The sequence below is a fragment of the Strix aluco genome, chromosome 5 (assembly GCF_031877795.1).
Source record: "Strix aluco isolate bStrAlu1 chromosome 5, bStrAlu1.hap1, whole genome shotgun sequence".
Lineage (NCBI taxonomy): Eukaryota > Metazoa > Chordata > Aves > Strigiformes > Strigidae > Strix > Strix aluco.
The window spans coordinates 45,654,034-45,677,378 of NC_133935.1; the positions used below are offsets into that span (position 1 = coordinate 45,654,034).

The 23,345-nt window shown below is 43.1% G+C and overlaps 1 protein-coding gene across 1 annotated transcript; it reads left to right on the forward strand.

Annotated features, from left to right (window-relative positions):
* The first annotated feature begins 489 nt into the window (after window positions 1-489).
* E2F7 (E2F transcription factor 7) lies at window positions 490-20,993 on the forward strand. The gene is made up of 12 exons (XM_074825437.1): window positions 490-570; window positions 3,863-4,138; window positions 6,123-6,291; window positions 8,703-8,987; window positions 9,633-9,791; window positions 10,840-10,977; window positions 11,813-12,007; window positions 12,534-12,618; window positions 13,214-13,733; window positions 14,615-14,885; window positions 16,095-16,519; window positions 17,845-20,993. The coding sequence occupies exons 1-12, from the start codon at window positions 490-492 to the stop codon at window positions 18,019-18,021; spliced, it is 2,781 nt and encodes a 926-aa protein (XP_074681538.1). The 3' UTR covers window positions 18,022-20,993.
* The last annotated feature ends 2,352 nt before the right edge of the window (window positions 20,994-23,345 follow it).

Below are 23,345 nucleotides of genomic sequence, written 5' to 3' on the forward strand. Positions count from 1 at the left end.
GCCTCGCGCCGGCGGCGGGAGGGGAGGGGGAGGGGGAGGGGGAGGGGGAGGCGGGGGAGGGGGAGGGGGAGGGGCAGGGCCGCCGGCGACCGCGCGAAGAAAAGGAGCGAAGCGGCCCCGCGCGGGCGGGAGCTCCGTCCCGCGCCCAGCTGCCGCGCGCCGCCTGCCCGCGCGCTGATTGGCCGGCCGCGGGGCCGGGTCTCCCCGGTGAGCCGCGCCTGATTGGCCGGATTGTAAAGCGATGTCTGAGGGCGCCTGGCGGGAGCGGCAGAGCCCCGCGCCCCCCGGGCCGCCTGCCCGCCCGCCGCCGAGGTGAGGGCGCGGAGCCTCTCGCCGCCGTCGCAGGGGCCGCGGCGGCCGCCCCCTCCCCGGGAGCGTATCCCCGAGCTGCCGCGCTGCCCTCGCGTCCCGCCGGGAACGGAAGCGCTGCCCCGGGGCGGGAGCGGCTCCTCTTAAGGGCCGGGCTAAAAGCGCCTTCTCGCTTTGCAGATGGAGGTGAGCGTCCTGGCGCTGCGGGACCTGGCGAGCGGCCGGCCGGGGCGGCGGGGCCGCGCCGAGGCGGCCCAGAAGGTGAGCGGGCGGGCGCGGAGGGCGGCGGGGGGCCCGGACCGGCCCGGGCGCCGCGGGGTGCCCTCACGCGTTACTGCGCCTCTCCCGGTGCCGAGCGTCACGCCGGCCCGGGAGCAGCGCAAAGCTCGGTGGGGGGTGGGAGGCGGCCGGGACTGCAGAGGGTTGGGGCCGCGGCGGGTTGGGGCCGTGGCGCCCCAGCCCCGTGTGTGCAGGGGCGCAGAGCCCCGGCCCGGAGGTTTGGAGGTGGGTCGGGCCGAGCGGCCGGGCCCGTGGCCCCGGATCGTGTCCCTCTCGCTCCCGATGGCAGCATTTGGGGTGCTGCCCTTTGGACCACCCCAGCTGGCCTGGCCTGCCACGTTGGTTTGTCCAGCAGCATCCTACCTGTCGGCACTTGGACCATAGGGGTGTCCGATGCTACCGTTAAGGTAAAAAGACAATTCTGTAAAACAACCATGAGTAACACCACCATTGTCAGTAAGCGAAGTGACTACACTCTGGTGTTATTCCTGAGGAAACAGTTTTTAGCTTTCACTTAATAAGCAAAACACACCAGATAATCCAAGCATCCCAGTGGCTACTGTTGGGTAAGGTGGAGGAGACTTTTGTACAGACTCACCATGCAAAAGCTAACCACCACCAGGCCTGACAGGACATGGGAATCCTGTTACTTAGCAGCAGCTTGAGCATGCTGTTGGACATGTCCACTATGGTTGCCTTCTGGCCTGGAAAAGTTTGCCTGTATCCATACAGTGGTGTTCCCAGGTCAAGAGGCGAAGCAGTGCCACTCAACAAGGAACAAGCTCATTGTTCTCTCCTGTCCCACCAGCCAGGAGACAGGATATCTAGCCTCAGGCATACCTTGCTCAGTAATGTCTCCTGAATTAGACCTGACTCATGACCTGCTGTACACGCTCAATCGGAGTCCTCCAAAGATCACACAGTTCTTGTTAGACTCAGCTCCTATTATCTCAGAGATTTGTTTCAATTCCTGTTTACATACTAAGTTTATTAAGCCAGCCTTTCCTGTCCTCTTGTATTTGTAAGTCATCTCTACTTGGATCAAGGTGAATCTCACACTGCTACCAACTGCCCTTGCAGTTTTGTGGAATACAGCTAAGAGTTCACAGAGCACTGCTGTTAGAGGGAGAGGGGTTAAAACCATTTCTTACCTTAGTAGGCAATTATGACATTCAGGAAATAAAGATGTGAAAGGTTGATAGTAGACATGTGCTTCTCATGTAGTGCCACTACTTTTTTCATTGTGATATTTGCACAAATATGAAAATTTGAGGTAGTGGAACAGCAGGTTGCTTCAGCCGTCTTCACTGCGATTCCATTAACACCAGCCATACTGAACAGGAACTTGAGGGGAAGGTAGACTTTCTCCATTACAGATTAAGTGTTGATTCACTGCCAAATGTGAAATTGCAAGAATATATTGAGTGCCAACATTGTGAACATATATTCCAAGAAGTACCATGGCCTCTAAATTGACCCCTATTTATCACAGTGTAGTAAGTTACAACTGGCTAACTTAAGTGTAAAAGGAGATATATTTATTACATCCTTTTGAGTAATTCATAGGTCAACGTATGCAGAAGTGTTCTTCATCAGTGCTCAGACCACAATGCTTTTGATGTGTCAAATTCATTTCCAGTTTGAATGCTACAGAACTGCTCCTAGTAAAAGCTGGCTTCAGTTGCTGCTAGAACTTCTTTCTGCTTTCTAGCTAGACTGTACCTGATAAGATGATATTTGGAATTGCTTGTTTAAATATCTGTATCAGCTAGTGATGTCTGAATTGCTCTAAATAAAAGGCAAAACTTGGGAAAGTTCTTACAGCAAACCAATAGTAACAACATTTTCTTTGAGGCTATATTTTGAATTGGACTTCTTGCAGCACAAAATAAAATACATAATAACAATATCCAGCCTCAAAGCTGTTAGTTAGATTTTTAAAACTCATTTTGAAAAAAATGAAGTGGTAGTCTCAGTCTGAGCAAGAAGACTTTCTCACTTTGAGACCAACACCAAAAACATCCCAGCTAGACTGAAGAGCAAACACCTTCCAGCGTGATTTACAGTTTAAAAGCAGTTTGCTGTGGTTCCAAAGGCTTCACTTCCAATCCCAGCAAGTTATGAACTCTGCTAGCTTTCTGATAATCTGTCCACTTCACTTTCTCTCAATCCCCTCAGGGTGCATACAACGATTTCAAGGGGCTAAATCTAGAAACCACTGAGCAATACTAGCTAGAGTTCCAAAACCCACAATGTTCTGTTTGTAGGGTATTAAGGAGAATTAAGTGATAGTTGGACCATCTAAGAACAGCATATCAATCTCCCCAGGCAAAAAGCAATAGTGCAACTTGCTGGAAGTCCTGCTCTGTGCCAGGTTTGATACCTGGACCTCAGTTTTTTATATCCTGGAAAGAAAGCCAGTAGGGCATCCTGTCTACTTCATTCCTTTAGTCTTCCTGAGCTATTTGCACTAACAGGCTAGAGTGAAGTAGTGTCTCGTTGCTCAAAAACAGATCTCTCAGCTTAGGTATGACATTGATGCTCTCTTCAGTCAGTCCCTTGAAATTAGTTGATCTGTAGTGATAATTCTTGCAGTAAGAGGAAGGGGTAAAATTTGACCCAAAGATGAAATATGAAAAAAGTTGGATGGCAGCTAGGGACTGGAGGGAGTTGAGCTTCATTCAAAGAATGATAAAAATCAGCTGATGAATCAGACTTTTCCTTCTAGCAGCTCTTAGCTGTAGTCAGGGAATAGTTATGGAGATTTTCTTCATTGTTTTGAGCAGCAGATAGTGCAGATGCAAAGCTTGCTTCACTTGCCCATGAAGTTACATCCACTTTAATTTGACATTTTGTGACAGTCTGAGCTGCATCCCCAGCATGGCTTTTCACTGGGGACCTTTCAGGCAGGACATGTTTCCTTGCTAAGTGTAATGTGACCAATGCATTATTTCAGTTTTGATCCAGTTTGGTGACTTATGTTTGTGGGCAATGCTGTCTTGTAATAACAGTCAGAGTTTAAAAGCCTGATAGGCCACAAGGTTGACTGGTTGACCTCAGATTCTGTAATTCAGGGCAGTATCTCATATGCACTGCTTCCAGTACAATAGCATGTAGATTATTTTACTGCTTCCAACAAAGGCAGAAGGAACTGTGCTAAGTATAGCTATGAGTGCCAAGGTATGAGTCACTACTTACCTTTGTAAGAGCAATGAAATTGATTGTTGGACTGTTTTCTTTCCTGTTGTGTCTAAAGAACTTTGTTTTTTAATAGGAAAACATATTTGATCGATCCAGGATGGCCCCAAAGACTCCCATTAAGAATGAACCAGTTGATTTATCAAAGCAAAAAGGCTGCACACCAGAAAGAAATCCAATTACACCTGTTAAGCTCATTGACAGACCTCAGCCTGATCCCTGGACCCCCACTGCTAACCTGAAGATGCTTGTTAGTGCTGCTAGCCCTGACATGAGGGACAGGGAAAAGAAGAAAGAGCTCTTCAGACCCATAGAAAACAGTGAGCAGAGTGACACACCTGATTCATTACAGGTGAGACTCAGAACATGATTACCTTATGTTCAGTTAGGACTCAGACTTTCCTTAAGTTATGTCTCAGTTTTCTTCCAACTGGTCCTTTGCTCCCTATGGAAAACTGCAGAATTTTAAAACATTCCCAAGGACAGTTGCCTACTCAGCACTGGCTAAGCAGTAAGACTTTCAAAGACTAAAGGTAACTGTCTTACTGATAGCTGACCTGAGACCCCTCAAGAGCCTGGATGTGATTTAAAAGGACGACAAAGGAAGTAGAGCTTAAATGTGTAATTTTTCCCCAACTTAAGTACTTCTGATGCTATTTTCTGAACCACATTAGAAAGCTGCCAGATCATTTTAAACAGACAGGCAGCATTTTCAAAAGCAATTCGACAGTGGTGAGGGTCCTTTTTTCAATATAATTCTGAAATCTTATACCCTGTTCACAACAGTCCCACAGAGTGGTCAGTTAAAAAGTTTCTCCCCCTTTCCACCCCAGCCCCTAAACTAGTAGTCAGACAGCATGGTCAAGTGTTCGGAAGATTTTCACTCAGGCATTGGCAGGGCTGATCCCTGTCTCACTTTAAGATGTCCACCCATGGAGAAGATGACATCAGGTCGTAATAAGCATCATTACAGTTTTCTTAATTCAGACTTTTTTTTTTTGTTTTAACCACTGCTATGCTTCTCGTGGATTATTTATTGTAGAATATCCTTCCTTGGTGATTTCAGTGAGAGGAAGATAGTTCTGGGGTACTCTTGCTGAGAAGCATCATTTGATAGGTACAGATCACTCTACAAGTGTAGATTTTACAGCATCTACAGTGACAGTAGTCTAGGAAATTGTCCCGTTTAGATAGTCATAAAGGAACAAACAATTCTCTAAAGATAATTCCTAACATAGCTTCCAGTAAATAAAAAACAGTCAAAGGTTACTTCATTACCGCTCCAAGCCTGCTAAGATCACATAGCATTTTTGGGGTGGCTACTATAAAGGGTTCAAATATTTTCTAGTTCGTAAAACTTACACTTAAGGATTTTCTCCACACAAAAAGTTAACTTACAAAATATGTCAAAGTGTTACTGTAAGAATACTGCTATTTCCATACCATATAAAACTCAAACAATTCAATCAGAGACACAGCCTGCCACAAGGTCACTTAGTCACAACCAGTAAAGGATATTTAAGATCTCATAAACAAGGAAACTTGGATTTCATCAGCTGCCACCACTCTCAGCTTTTCTTCACCAGAGGGCAAGATTATTTTTTTTTTTTCCTTTTTTTGACAGAAGCAAAACCCCAAAGTTACCAGTGCAGAAAAATTCACCAATTTTCCTCATTTTGTAATAATAAACATACCTCTTCATACATTCTTGCCATCACAGTTTTGTTTGTGTTTGGTTTTTTTCCCTGCAGGGACAGAAAGGCCATATTCAGGCCATCCTACAGAGTCCACTTAAGCTAACAGTTTGTCTGAGTTTAAGGTTCAGAGACTGGGTAGTGCCTTTTATAGTCTTTTAGCATCATGTCGTCCCCCCCCCCCCTCAGCCCCTGGTTTCTTATAGAGGCACTGTAAAGGGCAGTAAAATCTCTTAAAAGAAGAACTGCTTGATGACTTGTACATCTTCTGGTTTATTAGATCCAGAGGTGTTTGAGGGAATATTTCTCCTCCTCTCATAAAGAAATAATCCTTCCAAGCAGGATTTTACCATCTGCTAGTCTTGGGTGTTTGGTCTTACTGTTTCATTTCCTTATGCATAACCATTATTTTATGATCTTTCAGATAAGAGTTTTTCTGTAGATAGCTTGTATGATGAATTAAAAAGAGCTTGCAAGCAAAAATGTGTCACCCAAGTGCTCTGCACTTGCACGGAGTCCATGTTTTTTTCCTTATTAGAAAGTCTGAGTTTAAATATTCTTAACATCTGAAATATGTCTCGTTTGGCTGTGCCTTGCTTCTAAATTTCTGCACTAAAGGGTTAACATTTATTTTTTTAACAGTACGATATAGTAGATGACAGCACGGTTGATGAATTTGAAAAACAGAGGCCGAGCAGAAAACAGAAAAGCTTAGGACTCTTGTGTCAAAAGTTTCTAGCTCGCTATCCAAGTTATCCATTGTCAACAGAAAAAACTGCTATTTCTTTGGATGAAGTGGCTTCAATTCTTGGTATGTATACCTGCAAAAATGGGGTAACTGATCACCTGGGCTAACCCAACAGGAGAGCCTTCAAAAGATCATCCTTCTTACAGAGTACATTCAAGGTCTGCCTTTTCCTGGGTCTGGATGCTCTTCTAATCATACTAACCAAGAGTTGGAAATGCCTAATACTCCTAAGTATCTTTACTGCTTGATAACGCTACCATTTTGAAATCTGCTTTCTGACAGTACTTTTTACTAGACAGATCTATCCTGCAGCTGTTTACCAACTCTATTGCTTTCTTAAATTTTCAATATGCTGAAAACTGAAGGAGTTATGAATTACCCTCTGAAGGAGTACTTATAAACAACAAATCCTGTCAAAATGGAACATTTGGGGAAACAATTGCAAACTAGTAGATGCAGGAAATCAGTTGTGTTTACTACTTGATTTCAGTAATATGCTTGACATTATATCTTCCAAGATCTCATGATTCACCAAGGTTATCTTAGCTTTAAATATTTTCTTGTGAGGGGAGGTTACCAGGAGACCTGCAAGAGTAGAATGAGAAAATGTATTGTATTGAGGTGGCAAGAAGGTATTGAGGTAGCCTATTTGCTGGGTCTGCTGATAAGTTTGGTCTAAGTTAAAAGATTAATGAAATATCTGAGAGAAGTAATAAAACTGGACTCAGCCAGGTCACACCAAAAAAAAGATCCAGGTCGTGGACAGGTTGTCCCTTAGCTAGGAAGGACTTAAATAAATACTGTATCTACATTTAGAACTCAGGTATTTAACAGAAAAGAGGTAGCAAAATGAAATGGGTCTGTTTTGGGAAGAAAGTAAACAGAAGAGTGATGTCCTCTGGGACTCTGGTAAGAAAGTCCTTGAAATACTCATTTATTTGCCTTGGTAATGGGAAGTAGAAATAGGAGGGAATGCAGGTGAAGTAAATAGTTAAGTAATTTTTTTTCAAACTAATTGTTCTTTTAGATTGTCCAGTTACTTATTTCTGTGTTTGCGTGAGATGCCCATGCTTCAGCCTTGTACAGCTTGAATGTTAGTAGTGCTTTATTCTGAGTTGGGTGTGGTGTTACCTTGCTTTCTTAAATATTAGAAACTTTGTTTTAAAATGTAATGTTGGGGATTTTACCTCCCAGAAAGGGGGTGTGCTTGTTATTCTCCCTTTGCTTTTCACTTCCTTGCTTGCCTGTATCCACTTGCTTCAGGGACCACAAAATTATTCACCGGTGATGTTGCTGCTCTCCCTGTAACAAATTATGGTTGCAATACAGCTTTTGCTACAAATGTATATTGCTTTGTTCACTGAAGACCTATGGGAAGAACACAAAGTGGGCTATGCTGCTGGTGCCTGACAGACACCAGGGTATGTGTAGCACTCTTGTTTTTCCAGAGTATGTTTCACTCCACGCACTTGGAAATACTCGTAAATTGTTTATCCTAATATCCGTTTGAGGCTGGTAAGTATTATCTATATTCGCCAGATGGGTAAACAGGTGCATCAAGGCCTTGCTTTCCACACGGAAGTTGTTCAAAACCTTTCCCCTTGGCTAGCACTTGTTCTGCTCCGCTGATGTTAACCGTTATGGGATTTCTGGTGCAGGTGATGCTACCAGCGTATTGTGCACTGTGTTACATATATAACAGCCATGCTGGACAAGAGTACTCGGGCCAGTAAGCAGAGCCATCAGCCTGTTTATATTCAGTCCTCAACCTTGCTCACATCAGTCAGGCTGAACCCAAGTTGGACATATTTCATAGATGTCCCATTGGTGCAGACCCAGCCAGCACTAAGGACTTGTTTCTGCTGCATTTGGGAATAGTGGGTCTCATTCTCCACTGCTTTGAACCGTGTGAAGCCTTTGACGCTTCTTTGCATGGTGTATTCTTAGCAAGTAATTGTGCCATCGGAAATGCAAGTGGAGGCCCACGCTCCCACTGGTACCTGTAGGAGTGGGCTTTTATATCCACCCTGTGTCAGTGCCAGGCTCCGACCCTTTCCTGTTACACTCAAGCTTGCATACAGGTATGTGTCTGAGCTCTGAAGCTCTCTGACAAGAAGGGCCAAAGTGCTCTGAAAACCTCAGGGCAGTGTGGATAGGTCTGAGTGAGTGGGGCTGTGCAGACTGCAGTCAGTTCTTCTAAACATAGTGTAGGTGCTTTAAGCTGAAGCCGTGGCTGGGCCGGCAGTTAAGAAAATAGATGAAGAGCATCATACCATGGAGCTGGCCATACATAAGTCAGTTCTTAACTGGGCAAATATGGATGGATCTAATGTGATGTGTCCAGGTGAACAGTGAAAAATGTGTGTGAACACTCAGTATTAGAGAACAGCCTGTTCTCTGTTCTGCTTCTGCTGAAGAGTACATTAAAACTAGATGAGCATCTATGTCTTTTTTATCCCCTCCACTTAAAACAGGAGTTGGGCGGAGACGAATTTACGATATAGTGAATATCCTGGAGTCATTGCACTTGGTTAGCCGTGTGGCCAAGAACCAGTACTGTTGGCATGGCCGGCACAACCTCAGCCAAACTCTGAAAACGCTTCGGGAAGTAGGAGAGCTGCAGTATGGAGAGCTACTGACCTTCTTCCAGCACAAGGAGCAGGACTTGGAGTACAAATTTGGAGAACGAAGAAAGGAAACTATTCCAGATTCTCAAGACAGACCATTACTAGACTTTTCAGAACCAGATTGCACCTCTGGTAAGATAACTAATGTGTGTGATGTGATACACAGACACAAGTCTCTTTCTCCAGTTTACTATGTGACTTTTCCCCTTGGTTTACTTTAAAATTAAATAATAAAAAAATATTCTTTGCAAAGAGGTGCTGAATTCACCATGGAGGTGACAGAATTCTTCCTTCTATCCTGTCCCTAGCATAGGTCTCAGGACGGATTTTTCCCTCTGACCTACAGACTGGCAGGAACTTCTGCCAGACACTCCAGTTCTTCTTTCCCCACTTGTACTTGACAGTAAATGCTTTATCCTGACAGAAGGTGCCATCTTCCATTTGTCCACCATTTGCATGCTGCCTATACAATACATAGCGGTTTAAGTTACAAAGTCCATTGCAGTCACAAAATTATAGTGGCGCAGAACTGTGTAACGTAACATAGAATCAGCTTTGGAATCTGACTTTCTAAAAGCTATTTCTGCAAGCTTTAATTTTTATTGCCTTTTGAAGAGATACTTCTGTCTGCATTACTCAGTTATTTGCTGCCTTTCAAAAGATTTCTGCTTCCCGACAAGTAAATATCCCTTTTGTGTGTAAGAAAACCTACTTGCTAGTTTTCTGGCTGTGATGGATGACATATGCTAAGAGGCTTGGGTATTGTTTGTAACACAGCATCTGCAAACAGCAGAAAGGACAAGTCGTTGCGGATTATGAGCCAAAAGTTTGTCATGCTGTTCCTTGTCTCCAAGACCAAGATAGTCACTCTGGACATCGCAGCAAAGATACTGATAGAAGAAACCCAGGATACAGTGGACCACAGCAAATTTAAAAGTAAGCTGGCTGTTGAGAGATTAATCAATTGGATAGTGAGTAAAGAAAACAGGGTCATGTTTGGACTGACACCAGTAGGTAACAGTAAGTGCAGGTCAGGAATTTTTTGCTGAAATAGGGTTTGTGATTTTTATCATTGCAAATGCCAGTTTGTGAAAAGAGAGCTTGGGGTGGGGAAGAGTCAGTTTGACAATTATCTCCAAGTTTTAGCTTCAGAATGAAGAAAAATATTTTTTATTTCATAAATTAACCCTGTTTCCTGTACTGTTCTGAATGATGTTTCAGAACTTATTGAAATAAAACATGCTTAATTTAATGGAATTCATCTTATTCTCTGCAGAAATATGTTACTTCTCCTTTTTACCCCAGAAATCTTTCACAGCTGGATGGCACAGTTTGCTTTTCAGTTAGTGGGGATTAGTACTTTGATCCCATGGAAAAACTCAGCATTATTAAATAATTCTTCTAAAATAAAGATTTTTATTTTAAGTCTTTAAAGTACTTTTAAAATAAAGTACTTGCATTTCAGTCTTAAAATTCTACCCCAGATTCTGGGAGGGATGTGAGGAGTTTAGCTGGACAACCTGTGGGTATCATTTTCAGCTCAAACATGTTATTTATTGAAGTCACAGAGATCTTTCTAAGAGCGTTACATTTTTAAGATGAGAAATATGTGTCCTCTTGTGATCAGCTTTGCACTCAGGTACCTCTTGCCCCCAAGTGCTTGTCTTAACGTCACATGGAGGTAGCTGCCTTTTCTGGTCAAGCTGATGATGTAATCGCTCCCTAATCCATTTCCATCAAAATGTGGTAGGTGATCTTAAACCTGAGCAGCTAAGATGGATGAACAGCTAAGATATGAAGAAGCAGTGACAAGCAGGTGGGAGCTGGCCAGGCTTCATAGAATGTGGCTTGAGTCCCTCCCAGTTTGATTTTACCCACCTCATCTATGAAAGCTGTGATATTCTGCAATGAAATTACCATGTGAATATGTACAGTACATATTGTAAACGTGACTGTCTTGACTATTTCTGCTCTTTCTTGTTAGCAAAGGTGCGAAGACTGTATGATATCGCCAATGTTCTCACCAGCCTAGGCTTGATCAAGAAAGTTTTTGTCACAGAAGAACGAGGACGCAAACCAGCCTTCAAGTGGATTGGGCCTGTGGAATTCCCTGGAAAGACTGGTAACTTGTGTAGCTCACACATCTTTTCTTTTTGTTTTGACAATCCCTTCCCAAGTGGTAAAATGTTGTTTTCCATGTGTAGAGAAAGGCTCAGCATTCATTGTCCACCCTGTGATTATTAACTGCTGGTCAGCAAAACTTTTGTCTTTGTTAGACTTTACTCTCAATGGCTGGAGCTGTGGAAGGATGTTGAAGGATCTTGTGTCTTGCTGGTATTTTTACACCAAGTTATATAACTACAAATAACTGTATGAATTGTTGAGCAGTGGCAGATAATGCCTACATCTCCAAATCTGCATCCACAGCTTTTCTGGGTTGCTAAATCTCAGTAATTCTGTAATAATTAGACAATTAATTATTCTCTTTGTAAGGGGACTTACCAAGGTAGAGCAGGGCTGTTTCTTGCATGCCTCCCCTTGTACAAAAGTTTTGCCTACAAAGAAGGAGGTGGTGGGCCAGAGGATCTCTGTAAGCTGCTGATTCTTGGCTAGAAGACAGAGCAAAGGGAAGCCCTTTGGTAATGTATTGGGTCTGGCCAGTGTCAGGACCAAGTAAAAGTGGAGGACAGTGTTAATGCCATCTTAGCACCCTCTCTCCTCCTTGACTACACACACTAGAGTGTAGCTGCTGCTGCAGCTGCCCTAAAATGGAAAGGAGAGAAGCCCTTATCTTGTCTACCGGTGCTTACTGAGCTCAGGTCTGCTTCAGTGCTGTTCAGTTTGAGATGGTAGAGAGGTTACCTCTTCTCTTATGGCCAAGTTCAGTGACATGGCAGAAGCCTAAATGATAAGCTGTGTTCCCTGAAGGACTGTTGTACAAAATTATGTTCCTACAGATGAGCCGAGAGGGCATAGCCCAGCATCTGAACCTCTGCCAGAGACACAGACAGGAGCCTGTGCCTCGTATCAGATGTGTGCTACTGGAAAGCAAAGGTTTACACGTCATGCTTCATTTAATGGCACACAGCCTTGTGAAGGGACCAGAAGGAAGGTCAGTTCTGAGCCCAACAGCCCACATCAAGAGAGGCAAGGTAACTACTAATGAAGCATGTTCTTTTGTATCCTGCTAGATCTGCCCAAATGTGGGCCCACCAATTTGAGGCACTTGATTGGGTGAATCAGCCTCATTAAATATGTGAATTACCCTTGGGAGGTGCCTATATTTCTACTGTCTATGTGATGAGACTTCTATATTGGACCTTCCAGTCAAGTGCCTAAAGTTAGATGAGATGAATCTGGGCCATACTGCCTTGAATCTGCAGTTTGTTTTCCAGTAAATGTTTCTGTTCTCCACTAACTGCAACTATACTACAGTTTCTTCTGTTAAAATTTGGTATAGATAAAGAAAGATCCTTTAGCCACAAATGCTTGCTTTATTTTATGGTTCCTAATATAGTGGAATTTACGTGTCTTGCAGGTTCTGGCTCTAGGTGATTAGTGGATGTTATAAAAATGTGCCAGGATGGAAAAATTATAGGGATTATTTTATATGGCCAGTATCAAAATATGCTTGGTAAACCTACCCATTATTAATTGAATGCTCCTTTGTTCTTTCAGCCTGTGTTGTGAATTCAGATGAATATTGCTCCAAAATGATAAATCTACCAGCTGTCTGCAGGCAGAAAATAGAGGAAGATACCAGGTAGGTTTGTCTTGACTCCTGTCCAGTTTCAGCTTCATGCTTGTCATGTTTAGTTCCACTGATGAGAGTGAGATAGAAAATTGCCAGAGTCTCATTATTACTATTTTAATGCTGATAGGTATCAGTGTGCATTTCTTGTCTTTTTTCATGGCGAATTTATACCCACCTGTACTTGTACCACTGTTGGCCTTTAGCTTCAGTAGTTCTTCATCTCTTGTGTGTTTATATAGGTCATCCCTGCCTCCTTTGACCTGTTGTCTAGGTAGGCTGAGCAAATCATGACTCCATCAAAAAGCCCTTCTGTCATGTCATTGGATCTTCTCTACATCTATCCTAATTTGAATTAATTTGTGAATGATTGACTCTAATCAAGCACAACCAAAAGCATTATTGTTCTGTCCAAAAACTGATAAGTCTGCTTCTGTTTAATTAGAAATAATAAAAAGTGACACGCCCTGCGTGTAAACTGTGTAAAAGTAGTAGTGGTTGGGGGGGTGGAATTTTGTCCAACAATGTACCTGTTTGCTTTTAAAGATAAAATAGGGGTTTAATTTTGGACTAAACGTTTTTCCTCTTTTCATTACTTTATTTTTAGGAATAAAGCTTGTGCCACAGAAACGATATTAAATTCAGCAAGGAACCCAAGCATAACCTCACCTCTCTCCCTTCTTCCAGTTCCTGGGGACTCTGATTTTTGTGTTAACCCTTTGCCTCAGGCAGTTTTCCCCGTGGTTCAGTCAGATGTGCCAAGCCTCTCGTTGCCAAATGGCATCAGCAGCCAAGCTCCACATCCTTCCACACCAGCAGCCTCCAAAACAGAAAATGGAAAACCTACCCTGCTCCCCAACCAACCTTTCCTGTGCTTCCCATCTTCGTCCCTTTTTATGTTGTGTGGCAGTCTTCAGGAAAATAACTCGAGGGAGACCCTGCCCACCACAGGAGATGTGGGAAACGGGAGTGCAGAAGCTCAGGCTGCTGTACCTCCAGCTGTCTGCCAGAAACGCAGCTCCCACAAGTGCGCGTGGCCCCCTGCACCTGTAGATGATGAAGAGCCAGCTGCTAAAAAGCAGACCATGGAACAGAATGATGTGCCCCTCTCACTCGTAGTACCCAAGGTATAGAAGTGAATTTCAATATCACTTACACATTCTGTTAGCGAGAAAAGACTTTTGCCCAAGACAGTGTTTCCAGAAGTGAAAATTCACTACACCAGTCTTGTTACAGATACAAATGCTGCCTCCCACATGTTAATAAAATTGTAAGGGGGCTGTGTCAGGAAATATAGACATCAACTCGGAGACGTTTTCATGGTACCAGCAGAAAATTGACTGTGATTGCTTTGCATAGTGAAGCGATGCTCAGCTGTTCTTTGGAATCGGTGTCCTGATCATTGTCTTCAACAAAACAGCCTGCCAGAGGGGAAGAAATCAATGTGACTATTACTCCTTATCTTCCCCTGTTAGCTTGGGCTTTCCCAGACAGCAGCAGCTTTGCTTACTCCACTGAGCTATAGCAAATGTGATTTGTAGTTTCCCTCTGCTCTCCAGCCTGAGTCACTCCCTCTCAAGCTCAGTGTTGCCCACAGCAGGCTGGTAAGAGAAGGATGATGGTGAAGGTGAAGTGCAGCTATATCAGGGTTCTCTTAACTACTGAAAATGGGGGTCAGGCTCAAGGTCATATCAGTGTTTGAATATAAGCCATTTGAAACAGGTGTTTTTCATTATCATTAAAAAACTAATCCCCAAGCTCAGGTATTTCTTATCTAGTGTTTCCAAGTACTGAAAGTGAACTATAGCACAGGGCATAGGGCTCGGGCGTCACTAATATGGCTCTTCAAACCCTCAAACAAAATTTTAACTTGGTGACTTGCTAATCAGTTTTGTGCTGCTCCTTTGCCCAGATGCATGTTTTACTCTGTAGCTGAGGAAGGTGCATGAGAGACATCACACTGTTATTTCAGTTTGGACTCTTCATTTACTCTTTTGTTTTTGTTTAGAAGCCTTCTGAGTCACCCAAGGCAGAATCTACCCCAGGAAGTGGCTGTACATCTGCTGTACATCTAGAAGCTTTTCATCTTGACCTTGCAAGTCCTGCTGCTCCAGAGGCTGCAAACAAGGGGTCTACTAAGCCTTTGGATTCTCAGGGGCAAGAAAAACAGTCTCAGATTAAAGACCCTGATGAACCCTCTCCAGAAAAAGAGCACATCTCTAAAGAAAATGCCAATCAACCTTTCCTACCACAATATCTTTATGTTCAGCCTACTGCTGGTAAGGACAGCCATGAGATGTAGAGGCACCCAAACTTCTGCATCTGTTCACTGAGCAAATAGGGAGACCTATAGATAGGTGAATAAGTCTGTATTTGGCAAAAAAACTGTCAGCAGTTCTCCAAGTAGTTAAATAGGTCTGAATTCTCTTGACTCCAGATGAACTGTTGCTTCTCTGAAAATGCAGGCATTTTTCTGAGGTACCCAAACATTAACAGAGATGAATAACGTGGGTTTTGCATGTTTGAACTATGTGCAGCAAAAAGGACACCTATCCAGCATTCAAAACCTGGAGGAGCTGGAAGTCTAGGTTTGTCAGTAAGGTGGGCAGAATAATGCAACAGCATCCCCTGAGTGGGTGAATTTAGTCATCTAGAAACTTTGTACTGTCTTGTAACATGGATCATTGGGATAACCCCACAAAAACTGAGGCACTGGGAGTGTAGCCAGGCCTGCTCGTAGGACACGGTAGGGATGGAGAAGAAGCAACTGAAAATATTACAAGAGGATGTCATGTCTACCATTTTTTGTGCCTCTGTTTGTGTGGAGTGGACGACTGTTTTGTGGGAATGGGATATGCGTGGCAGATTTCCGTGACAACTGCTTTAGTATTTGATTCACTTGTGGCACAATGGGGTCTATGAGATTTCACTTATAGGATGGAGATGCTCAGTTTGAAAATGTTGATCCTGGTGTTTTGGAAGGTCAGACAGACTGGGAACCAGAGCAGCTTCTGTTTCAAAACAACATTTCAGCTGTTCTTAGGAAACTGAGCATCTCTGGAGTCTCTTTGTGCATGTTTTCCATTTGTTGTTTGGTTTTTTTCTTGTTAAAAGCAGTGTATATGTTTTTATATAGCAGAGGATATGATTCCCCTTAGTGAAAAAAAGTTTGTTTAAAGTTTGAGCAGAAAACAGCAAGGTGTGTGTGGTTGGTACTTAATATGAACAAAGTAAATGGATGCAGAGACAGTGAACAGGCAGTAGGGGGGGAGATGGAGGAAGGTAAGGAAAGGGAGCTTTAGAGAAGAGCCATGGGTTTGTGACAGTTTTATTCCTTCTTCTTTTCTTATTTTTGTCACAGTTTACTTCCTGGCAACCTATCTCTTTCTTTGTTGTCATACCTCTTTCCTGTTCTTGATGAAGTTATAATAGCTTAATTCCAATTCGTGAACTGTATTAATGCTTTGCTTTTTCTCTCTTTGGTTTAGGATTAAACAGTTTTAATTTCCTGTTCTCTGCAAGCCAAGCCCCTGGTACCATCAGCCTGGCTGCAAGCCAGTTACCTTCTCTGAGCGTCCCCTGTGTCATGGTGCCGTCAGTAGCCTTGGCTTCCTTCCCTCTCGTCTGTTCTCCTGCAGTCACCAGTCCTCTTTCCGCAGTTCCCGATGGCTCCTTCTCAACCACTGCCTCCATGAATTTCAGTATGTCCAGCCTGGCATCAACAACGCCTGTTTTCATAGGCACCACCCCAGTGGTCACCCCCAAGGTCTTACCAGTGCCTTCAGTGGATCCCCAGCAGCCAGCTCACCCCGCTCTGCACCCGAGTCCTGCGCTTGCAAGGTCTTGCAGTGCTATTAAACTGGACTCCCCTGTGTGTATGGGGCACCCGGTGACCCTTCTGAAGCTGCAGCAGGTAAGTGTGAAAGATGGTTGAGTGACGATGAAACAGCTGTGCCAGATCCCTGGGACAGAAGGCAGCTCGTGCTGCAGGTTGGTGCTGGTGTGTCCGTTGGCACCCTGGAAGCTGGTGTCTTCTGCTTAGTTTGTGTGTCCGTCTGTAGTGGTGGCAGGGCTTGGGACAGTGTTAAAGACATAGCCTGGCTTACCATGTCTCACCCTGAACGGTGAAGTGCTGAGTTTTAAAAATCTTACAGGAATTTTAATATCATAAAAATCTTAATCTTTAAAAATCTTATAGCAACAGAGAAAAAAATTAGTTACAGGGTTTTTTCCCCAGCAATTTGAGTCTGTTTTTTCCCCATTTGACAGTATATTGTAAGTATGTTATGCAAAGGCTACAGAAACACTTTAGGAGGATTGTTTATCATAATTCAGGAGTCAACTGGCTGCAACACTTCTCAGGTAGTAGTGTCCTGGGTTACCTCCTCACCCCTGTTCTGATCACTGTTTGGCATCAGAACTGGGGGAAAACAATGACTTCTGTGGGTTTTACTGATCTTTTTATAAAGATATTTTTCAAAAATCTACCACAGAAACAGACTTTGCGAGTTAGAAAAAAAGAGACATTTAGAAGTGAAGGACTCGTTTATCTGAAGTACAATGAGTGACATAAAACAGTCATGTTGCACTGTTACCTGGGTCTTTACAACTATTAGCAGTGACATTTTGGCACTGCTTTAACTCACATTCTTAAATCCGTGATTTGCTTTCCTATTGTCTAATGCAGTGACAAATAGATGGAACTTTTGGAAGCTTTATGAATGTTACTTTATGTTTATCTTGTTCGAGCTTTAGAAAAAGACTGTGATAGAGACTGGTTGGCAGCCAATCTGATTACAGATACTTACATTAGAGGTTACAGTAGAGTGGCACTTAAAACAGAAGTGGCCAGGGTTTAGGAGACTAATTTTAGATCTGTTTTGATGCTAACAAATAACAAAAGTGAGTAAAACATCACGGAAGGGAAAGAACCATTTAAGCTAAAGGACAAGATTGGCATAAGAATGAATGAGTATGAACTAGTCATGAATGCATTTAAGTTGGAAATGAGATCGAGGCTTTCAGCTTCCAGCAATGGTGTACTGGCAGGCAGCTCCAGAACAAAAAGGGGCAAAGCCTGTAGGTTTTTATGTGGAGCTTCTGAAAGGATGTGTGACACAGTTCCCTACAGTAGCAGGGTACAGGGCTTAATGTCTACAAGCTGTCTTCTGTTTACGTGCTTGCATGGAGGCTTTGAGAACACCCTACTGAATCACTTTTATTTTGTTTCACAAATAGCCTTCATCTACTCCCCTCACTCCCAAGAGCATTCGTCCTGCACGTCATGAGGCATTTTTCAAAACTCCTGGAAGTCTTGGAGACCCTGTTGCATGGAAGAAAACTGAGGGCAACCAGACCAGAAATGCTAGTTCTGTGCAGAGGAGACTGGAAATCTCTAGTACCAGCCCTGACTAACTTCACTCATTGCAAAGGGTGGACAGATTGTCCTAGGAACACGGTATCAATTACAAGAGAACAAGCTCTTACCTGACAAGAGGAGCGCATTAAAATGCCATCCCTTTTGGCATGCTTCCCTGCTATCTATTCACCCACCAGTTCTGTCAGCCACCTTCTTCACAAATCATCCCTGGTACTGAAAACCTTTTACTGAAATTGTTCCTTCAGTACCGATTTGAATTCATATGCTGTGCTTCACATGGCCTTGTGGGCATCAAATTGCATTTGTGGTCTTAATTTGGAAACTCTCTTTATTGCTGTGAGGAGATGCAAACAGATTTTCTTGGAGTCCCCATGGGTTCTTTATTCATGGTTTTAAGTGAGAAGTCTAGCACTTATCTGGGGTAAGCATTTTTTTTTTTGCATGTACTCTACTTACCCTGAGTAAATCTGTGGTGAAAATGATAAACTTTTGCAGTTGTGAGAGCAACTGCTTCCTTGGTTCCAATCTGTCAAATTCTGCCTCTGCAGTGCAGCCTCTTGCTATTTATGTTGTACGTTGGAGTGGGATTTTGTGCAAAATTTTTTTTTTGCAGCTTCAGAATAACAGATTTTCTCATATTTTCTCTTACTTGAATGTCAGTTGTTGTACAATTTGCCCAGCACTTGTGGGTAGAAAAACCTAATAATAGTGTAACACAGTATGATTGAATGTATACATGTGAAAAATATTAAGACCAAAATAACTGTGAATGTTAACATTTTTATAATTGCATTAATGAACTGTATTAGTCCTTGGGGTTTTTTTTCTTTTACTCTGAGCAAAATGTACAAGTTAGATGTAAAGAACACAAAACATGATTCCTTAAATAAGTCTGACAAACTAATTTGAGAGTGACAAGCCACTGAGAGGGCTGTGCTAAGATTTTATCTCCCTTTTAAATATATAGTCTAGACTTTGTGACCAAGGAACACTGGTAAGTCATTAGCCACATGATTAGATTCAGTCTAACCTGAGTCTACTTAAGTGCCTACTTAGTGGTTTACTTAAGTCTACTTAAGGGGTATGTACCTAAGTGCCTAACTCTTCACTTACAGGAATTTCATAACTAGTTAATAGTACATTTGAGCATACTTGGAAGACAAGGGAGATCTTATCTTTTGGTGCGTATCTGTCTAAACCATAAAAAGAAGCTGAAAAGAGCAGGAGCCATGAATTTTGGAAGTGGGAAAAAATTATCTGTATTCCTTAGGAGAAGATAAAGACGAAGTAAAGTCTAACAGTTAACATTCAGGGTCCTCAAATAATGCATGGTGCTATTAATAACATAGGACAGAATTTTAAGAGTTAATGCCTTTATGTTTCCACTGGTGTAGCAATCTGTAATTAAATTTGTGCAGTTTTCTGTTTAAAAGACAGAAAGTGTTGCTGTCAAGACCGTGTTACTCTGGAATTTTAGCAAACATAAGGCCAGCATTGTCAGCTCTTCTCTCATTGGTATTGGTTTTCCAAGGGTAAGATACACTGTTGGATGTGCTACTTCGTTGGTTAAGGGAGGCTAGAACTTTGGGGGTTGGGTATTTGATGAGGTTTTTTATTTTTATAATGAAATGTATTATGAAAATGGAGTTTAAGAAAGAATTTTAGTGAAGCTGGGAGTTTGAGTAATGTGGCCTTATCTTAGAATAGACCAATAACAGCCTTATAAGGAGGGCTGGTTAGCCCTCATTGAAAGAAAATCTGTAGTAGAATTATCATAGGAAATTTTGGGGGTGGTAAAGAGAAATCCTCAGACTGCTAAATTTTAATTTTTTTTTTTTAAATTACACTACAGTTGTGAAAGTTTACAGTTTTTGCTTCTGAATTATTTCTTCTTATATGCCCACTGAAAGTAATTTCTTTTTGAAAAGCAATGTGTAATTGGCACGGTGCTGCCCCTGCACTTCTGCTAGCATGCATTTGTTGCTGTTGGGGCTGGAAACAGGCTGCTAGGGTTCCAGATGACATAGGGCATGTTGATTCTTCAAACCTTGTCTTTTCTCTTCCCCTCTAGTACAGTGCAGCCTTTTAGTGAAATGGCAGCTGGGAGCAGAGAGGAGGATCAGAGCTAATATTGACTCTTCGCTCCAGTTGAAGCATCAGCACAAAAGTTGCCGTGCTTTGTCAGTAATGTTATTCTGTGCCATAACTAACCTAACTATACTTGAAAATGCAGGGACTGAAAGTGGATCTTCAGTTTCCTATTTCTGCTTCCAGTTTTGAATTTTCATAAATACAGCAGATCTGGAAATGAGGATCAACTCCCTCACGATCAAAGCTGTTTGATGGCTCATGGTTGTGAAAGCAGATTTGAGTCCGCGCGAAGAAGGGGATGGATATGCTGTCTTGTTTTTGTCAATGCAAAATTCTCACTAAAATAGGAGGGGGACCACCGAAGCAGCTGGGCAGCAAAGGGATCAATGCTACTTGCAGTACCTGAGCTGCTGAACTAGACCGGTGAGGGGGAAAGGGTTGGTTGTCAAGAGGAAATGAGTTTACCTTTCCTATCTTTGCCTTCACTGAAAGCTAAGAAGTAAAATGAAATAGGAACAACGCATCCGCAAAGTAGCTTTGGAAAAGCAGAATTTGTATTTGCACTGAGGCGAAGTGCGTACCCAGGATGTTCTGCAGGGTTTGTGAAACTTTTCTGTCCCAAGACAGTTGCTGAGGAGGGTGAGTGTATAACTTATACTTGAATCTACCTGTCACGTTTACATTTCTGATTGTCTTTTGTAAATTGGTGCTATTTCTGTATTTAAAAAGCTGTATTTTTAATGTAAAGCTGCTTCCAGTTTGTATCTTTGCACTGCTAGTTTAATATAGATATTAATTTTATTGCTGTTTATAACTTCTTCAGTGATTAGATGTCCTGCTTTTCCTGCTCTCTACCCATCTTTTTAGCTGTGTGCATATATCTTTACTCCAATCACTGTTGGGTTGAATTTTTTTTTTTATACTATCTTTTAGCAAAATATTAAAATTTTACAGAATAAAAAAGGAATTAAAACCAAGGCTGAGGCTGTGATTTCAGTATGGAGAGTGCCCTTGAAAAGAAACATCCATCCACCACCCATCCAGGTGAGCAGTCCCCACTGGATCTGAGCACTGAGTAAGTAGCAGAGAACGACAGCTCGCCCCAGCGGCTCTCACATCCAGCTACTTTACGCAGGGCGGGCATGATTCCCGCTCCAGCTCTTAGAATCATAGAATCACAGAATCATTCAGGTTGGAAAAGACCCTTGGGATCATCGAGTCCAACCATCAGCCCTACTCTACAAAGTTCTCCCCTACACCATATCCCCCAACATCTCATCTAAACGACCCTTAAACACATCCAGGGATGGCGACTCCACCACCTCACTGAGCAGCCTATTCCACTGTCTGACCACTCTTTCTGTGAAAATTTTTTTCCTAATGTCCAGTCTGAACCTCCCCTGTTGGAGTTTAAAGCCGTTCCCCCTTGTTCTGTCACTAATCACCTGTGAGAAGAGACCAGCACCAACCTCTCTACAGTGTCCTTTCAGGTAGCTGTAGAGAGTGATGAGGTCTCCCCTCAGCCTTCTCTTCCTCAAACTGAACAGTCCCAGCTCCTTCAATCACTCCTCATAGGATTTGTTCTCCAGGCCCTTCACCAGCTTCATTGCCCTCCTCTGCACTTGCTCCATGTTTTGCTGATCAGGGATATCAATTAAACTCAGACACCAGAGTGAAAAGAGCAGGCGTATTTTACTAGAAATAACAAAATAATATAACAGAATAATACAGAAAACATACAGTAAGAAAAGACAGAATAGTGCACTTAAATAGGAAAATACAGGGTAATGCATCAAATCATTACTACCTGAGAGAGAGAATAGTGATTAAGAGAAATACATCATCACTTGCATATATTACCATCAGCCAGATCCACAGACGCTGGGGAGCCCCGGTTACAGCGAGGATTTGGAGAGCCTGTCCCGGCAAGTGGGAAATCCTACGCGGTGCGTCCACCCGTAGGTGAGGCATCCAAAGTCGCTGCAAACGGGTCCAGCCTTATATACCCAAAAATCAGCAAGCCAGAATAACTGGCACCTTTGTTTCAAGCAGAAATATCTGGTTTAAATTTCACATTAGGTTCCCCCCAGAGCCTGGCCAGGGCTCAAGGAAGAAACTAAGGGAATTTCTCTGCTTATCTGATCGGATTATGCGCAAGGTCTCACATCAGGCCTCGAGGACAGGCACCTGCCTCCATGACTCTGTTACTCTATTCATATACAAAGGAAGGGAAAGATACATTCATCATAGCTACATCCTCCATGCATATTTCATTAGGGATTACATACTGAATTAACAGTTTTGGTTCAGGGCCTGTTGCTCAGGCTTCAACACTTCCACCTTTTACATCAGACTAGGTGGTTTGTTATAACTTAATATAATACCTGTTAGCACAATGGTTATCAGTTATAAAATATACAGGATTCATCTATAGGTCAACTCTGGCTTGGGCCTGTTGTCCAAGCCTTAGCACTTCACTCCAGCACCTCGATATCCCTCTTGTATTGAGGTGCCCAAAACTGGCCACAATACTCCAGGTGTGGCCTCACCAGTGCAGAGTACAGGGGCACTATCACCTCCCTACTTCTGCTGGTCACACTATTTCTAATACAAGCCAGGATGCCGTTGGCTTTCTTGGCCACCTGGGCAACTGCTGGCTCATGTTCAGCTGCTTGTCAATTAGAACCCCCAGACCCTTCTCTTCCAGACAGCTCTCCAGTCACACCTTCTCAAGCCTGTAACCATGCAGGGGGTTGTTGTGGCCCAAGTGCAGGACCTGGCACTTGGCCTCATTGAAGCTCATCCTGTTAATGTTGGCCCATTGATCCAATCTATCCAAGTCTCTCTGTAGACCCTCCCTATCTTAATGCAGATTGACACTCCCGCTTGACTTGGTGTCATCTGTGAACTTACTGACGATACACTCTATGTCCTTATCAAGATCATCAATAAAGATGTTAAACATAAATGGTCCCAACACCCAGCCCTGAGGAACACACTTGTGACCGGCCACCAGCTGGATTTAACCCCATTGACCACCACTCTCTGGGACCGTCCAGCCAGTGCTTGATCCAGCAGACCATTCGCTCATCCAGGCCATGAGCAGCCAGTTTTTCTATGAGAATTCTATGGGGAACTGTGTCGAATGCTTTTCGAAAATCCAGGTAGACAATATCCACAGCTTTTCCCTCATCCAATAGTTGGGTCATTTTGTCATAGAAGGAGATTGGGTTTGTCAGGCAGGACCTGCCTTTCATAAACCCATGCT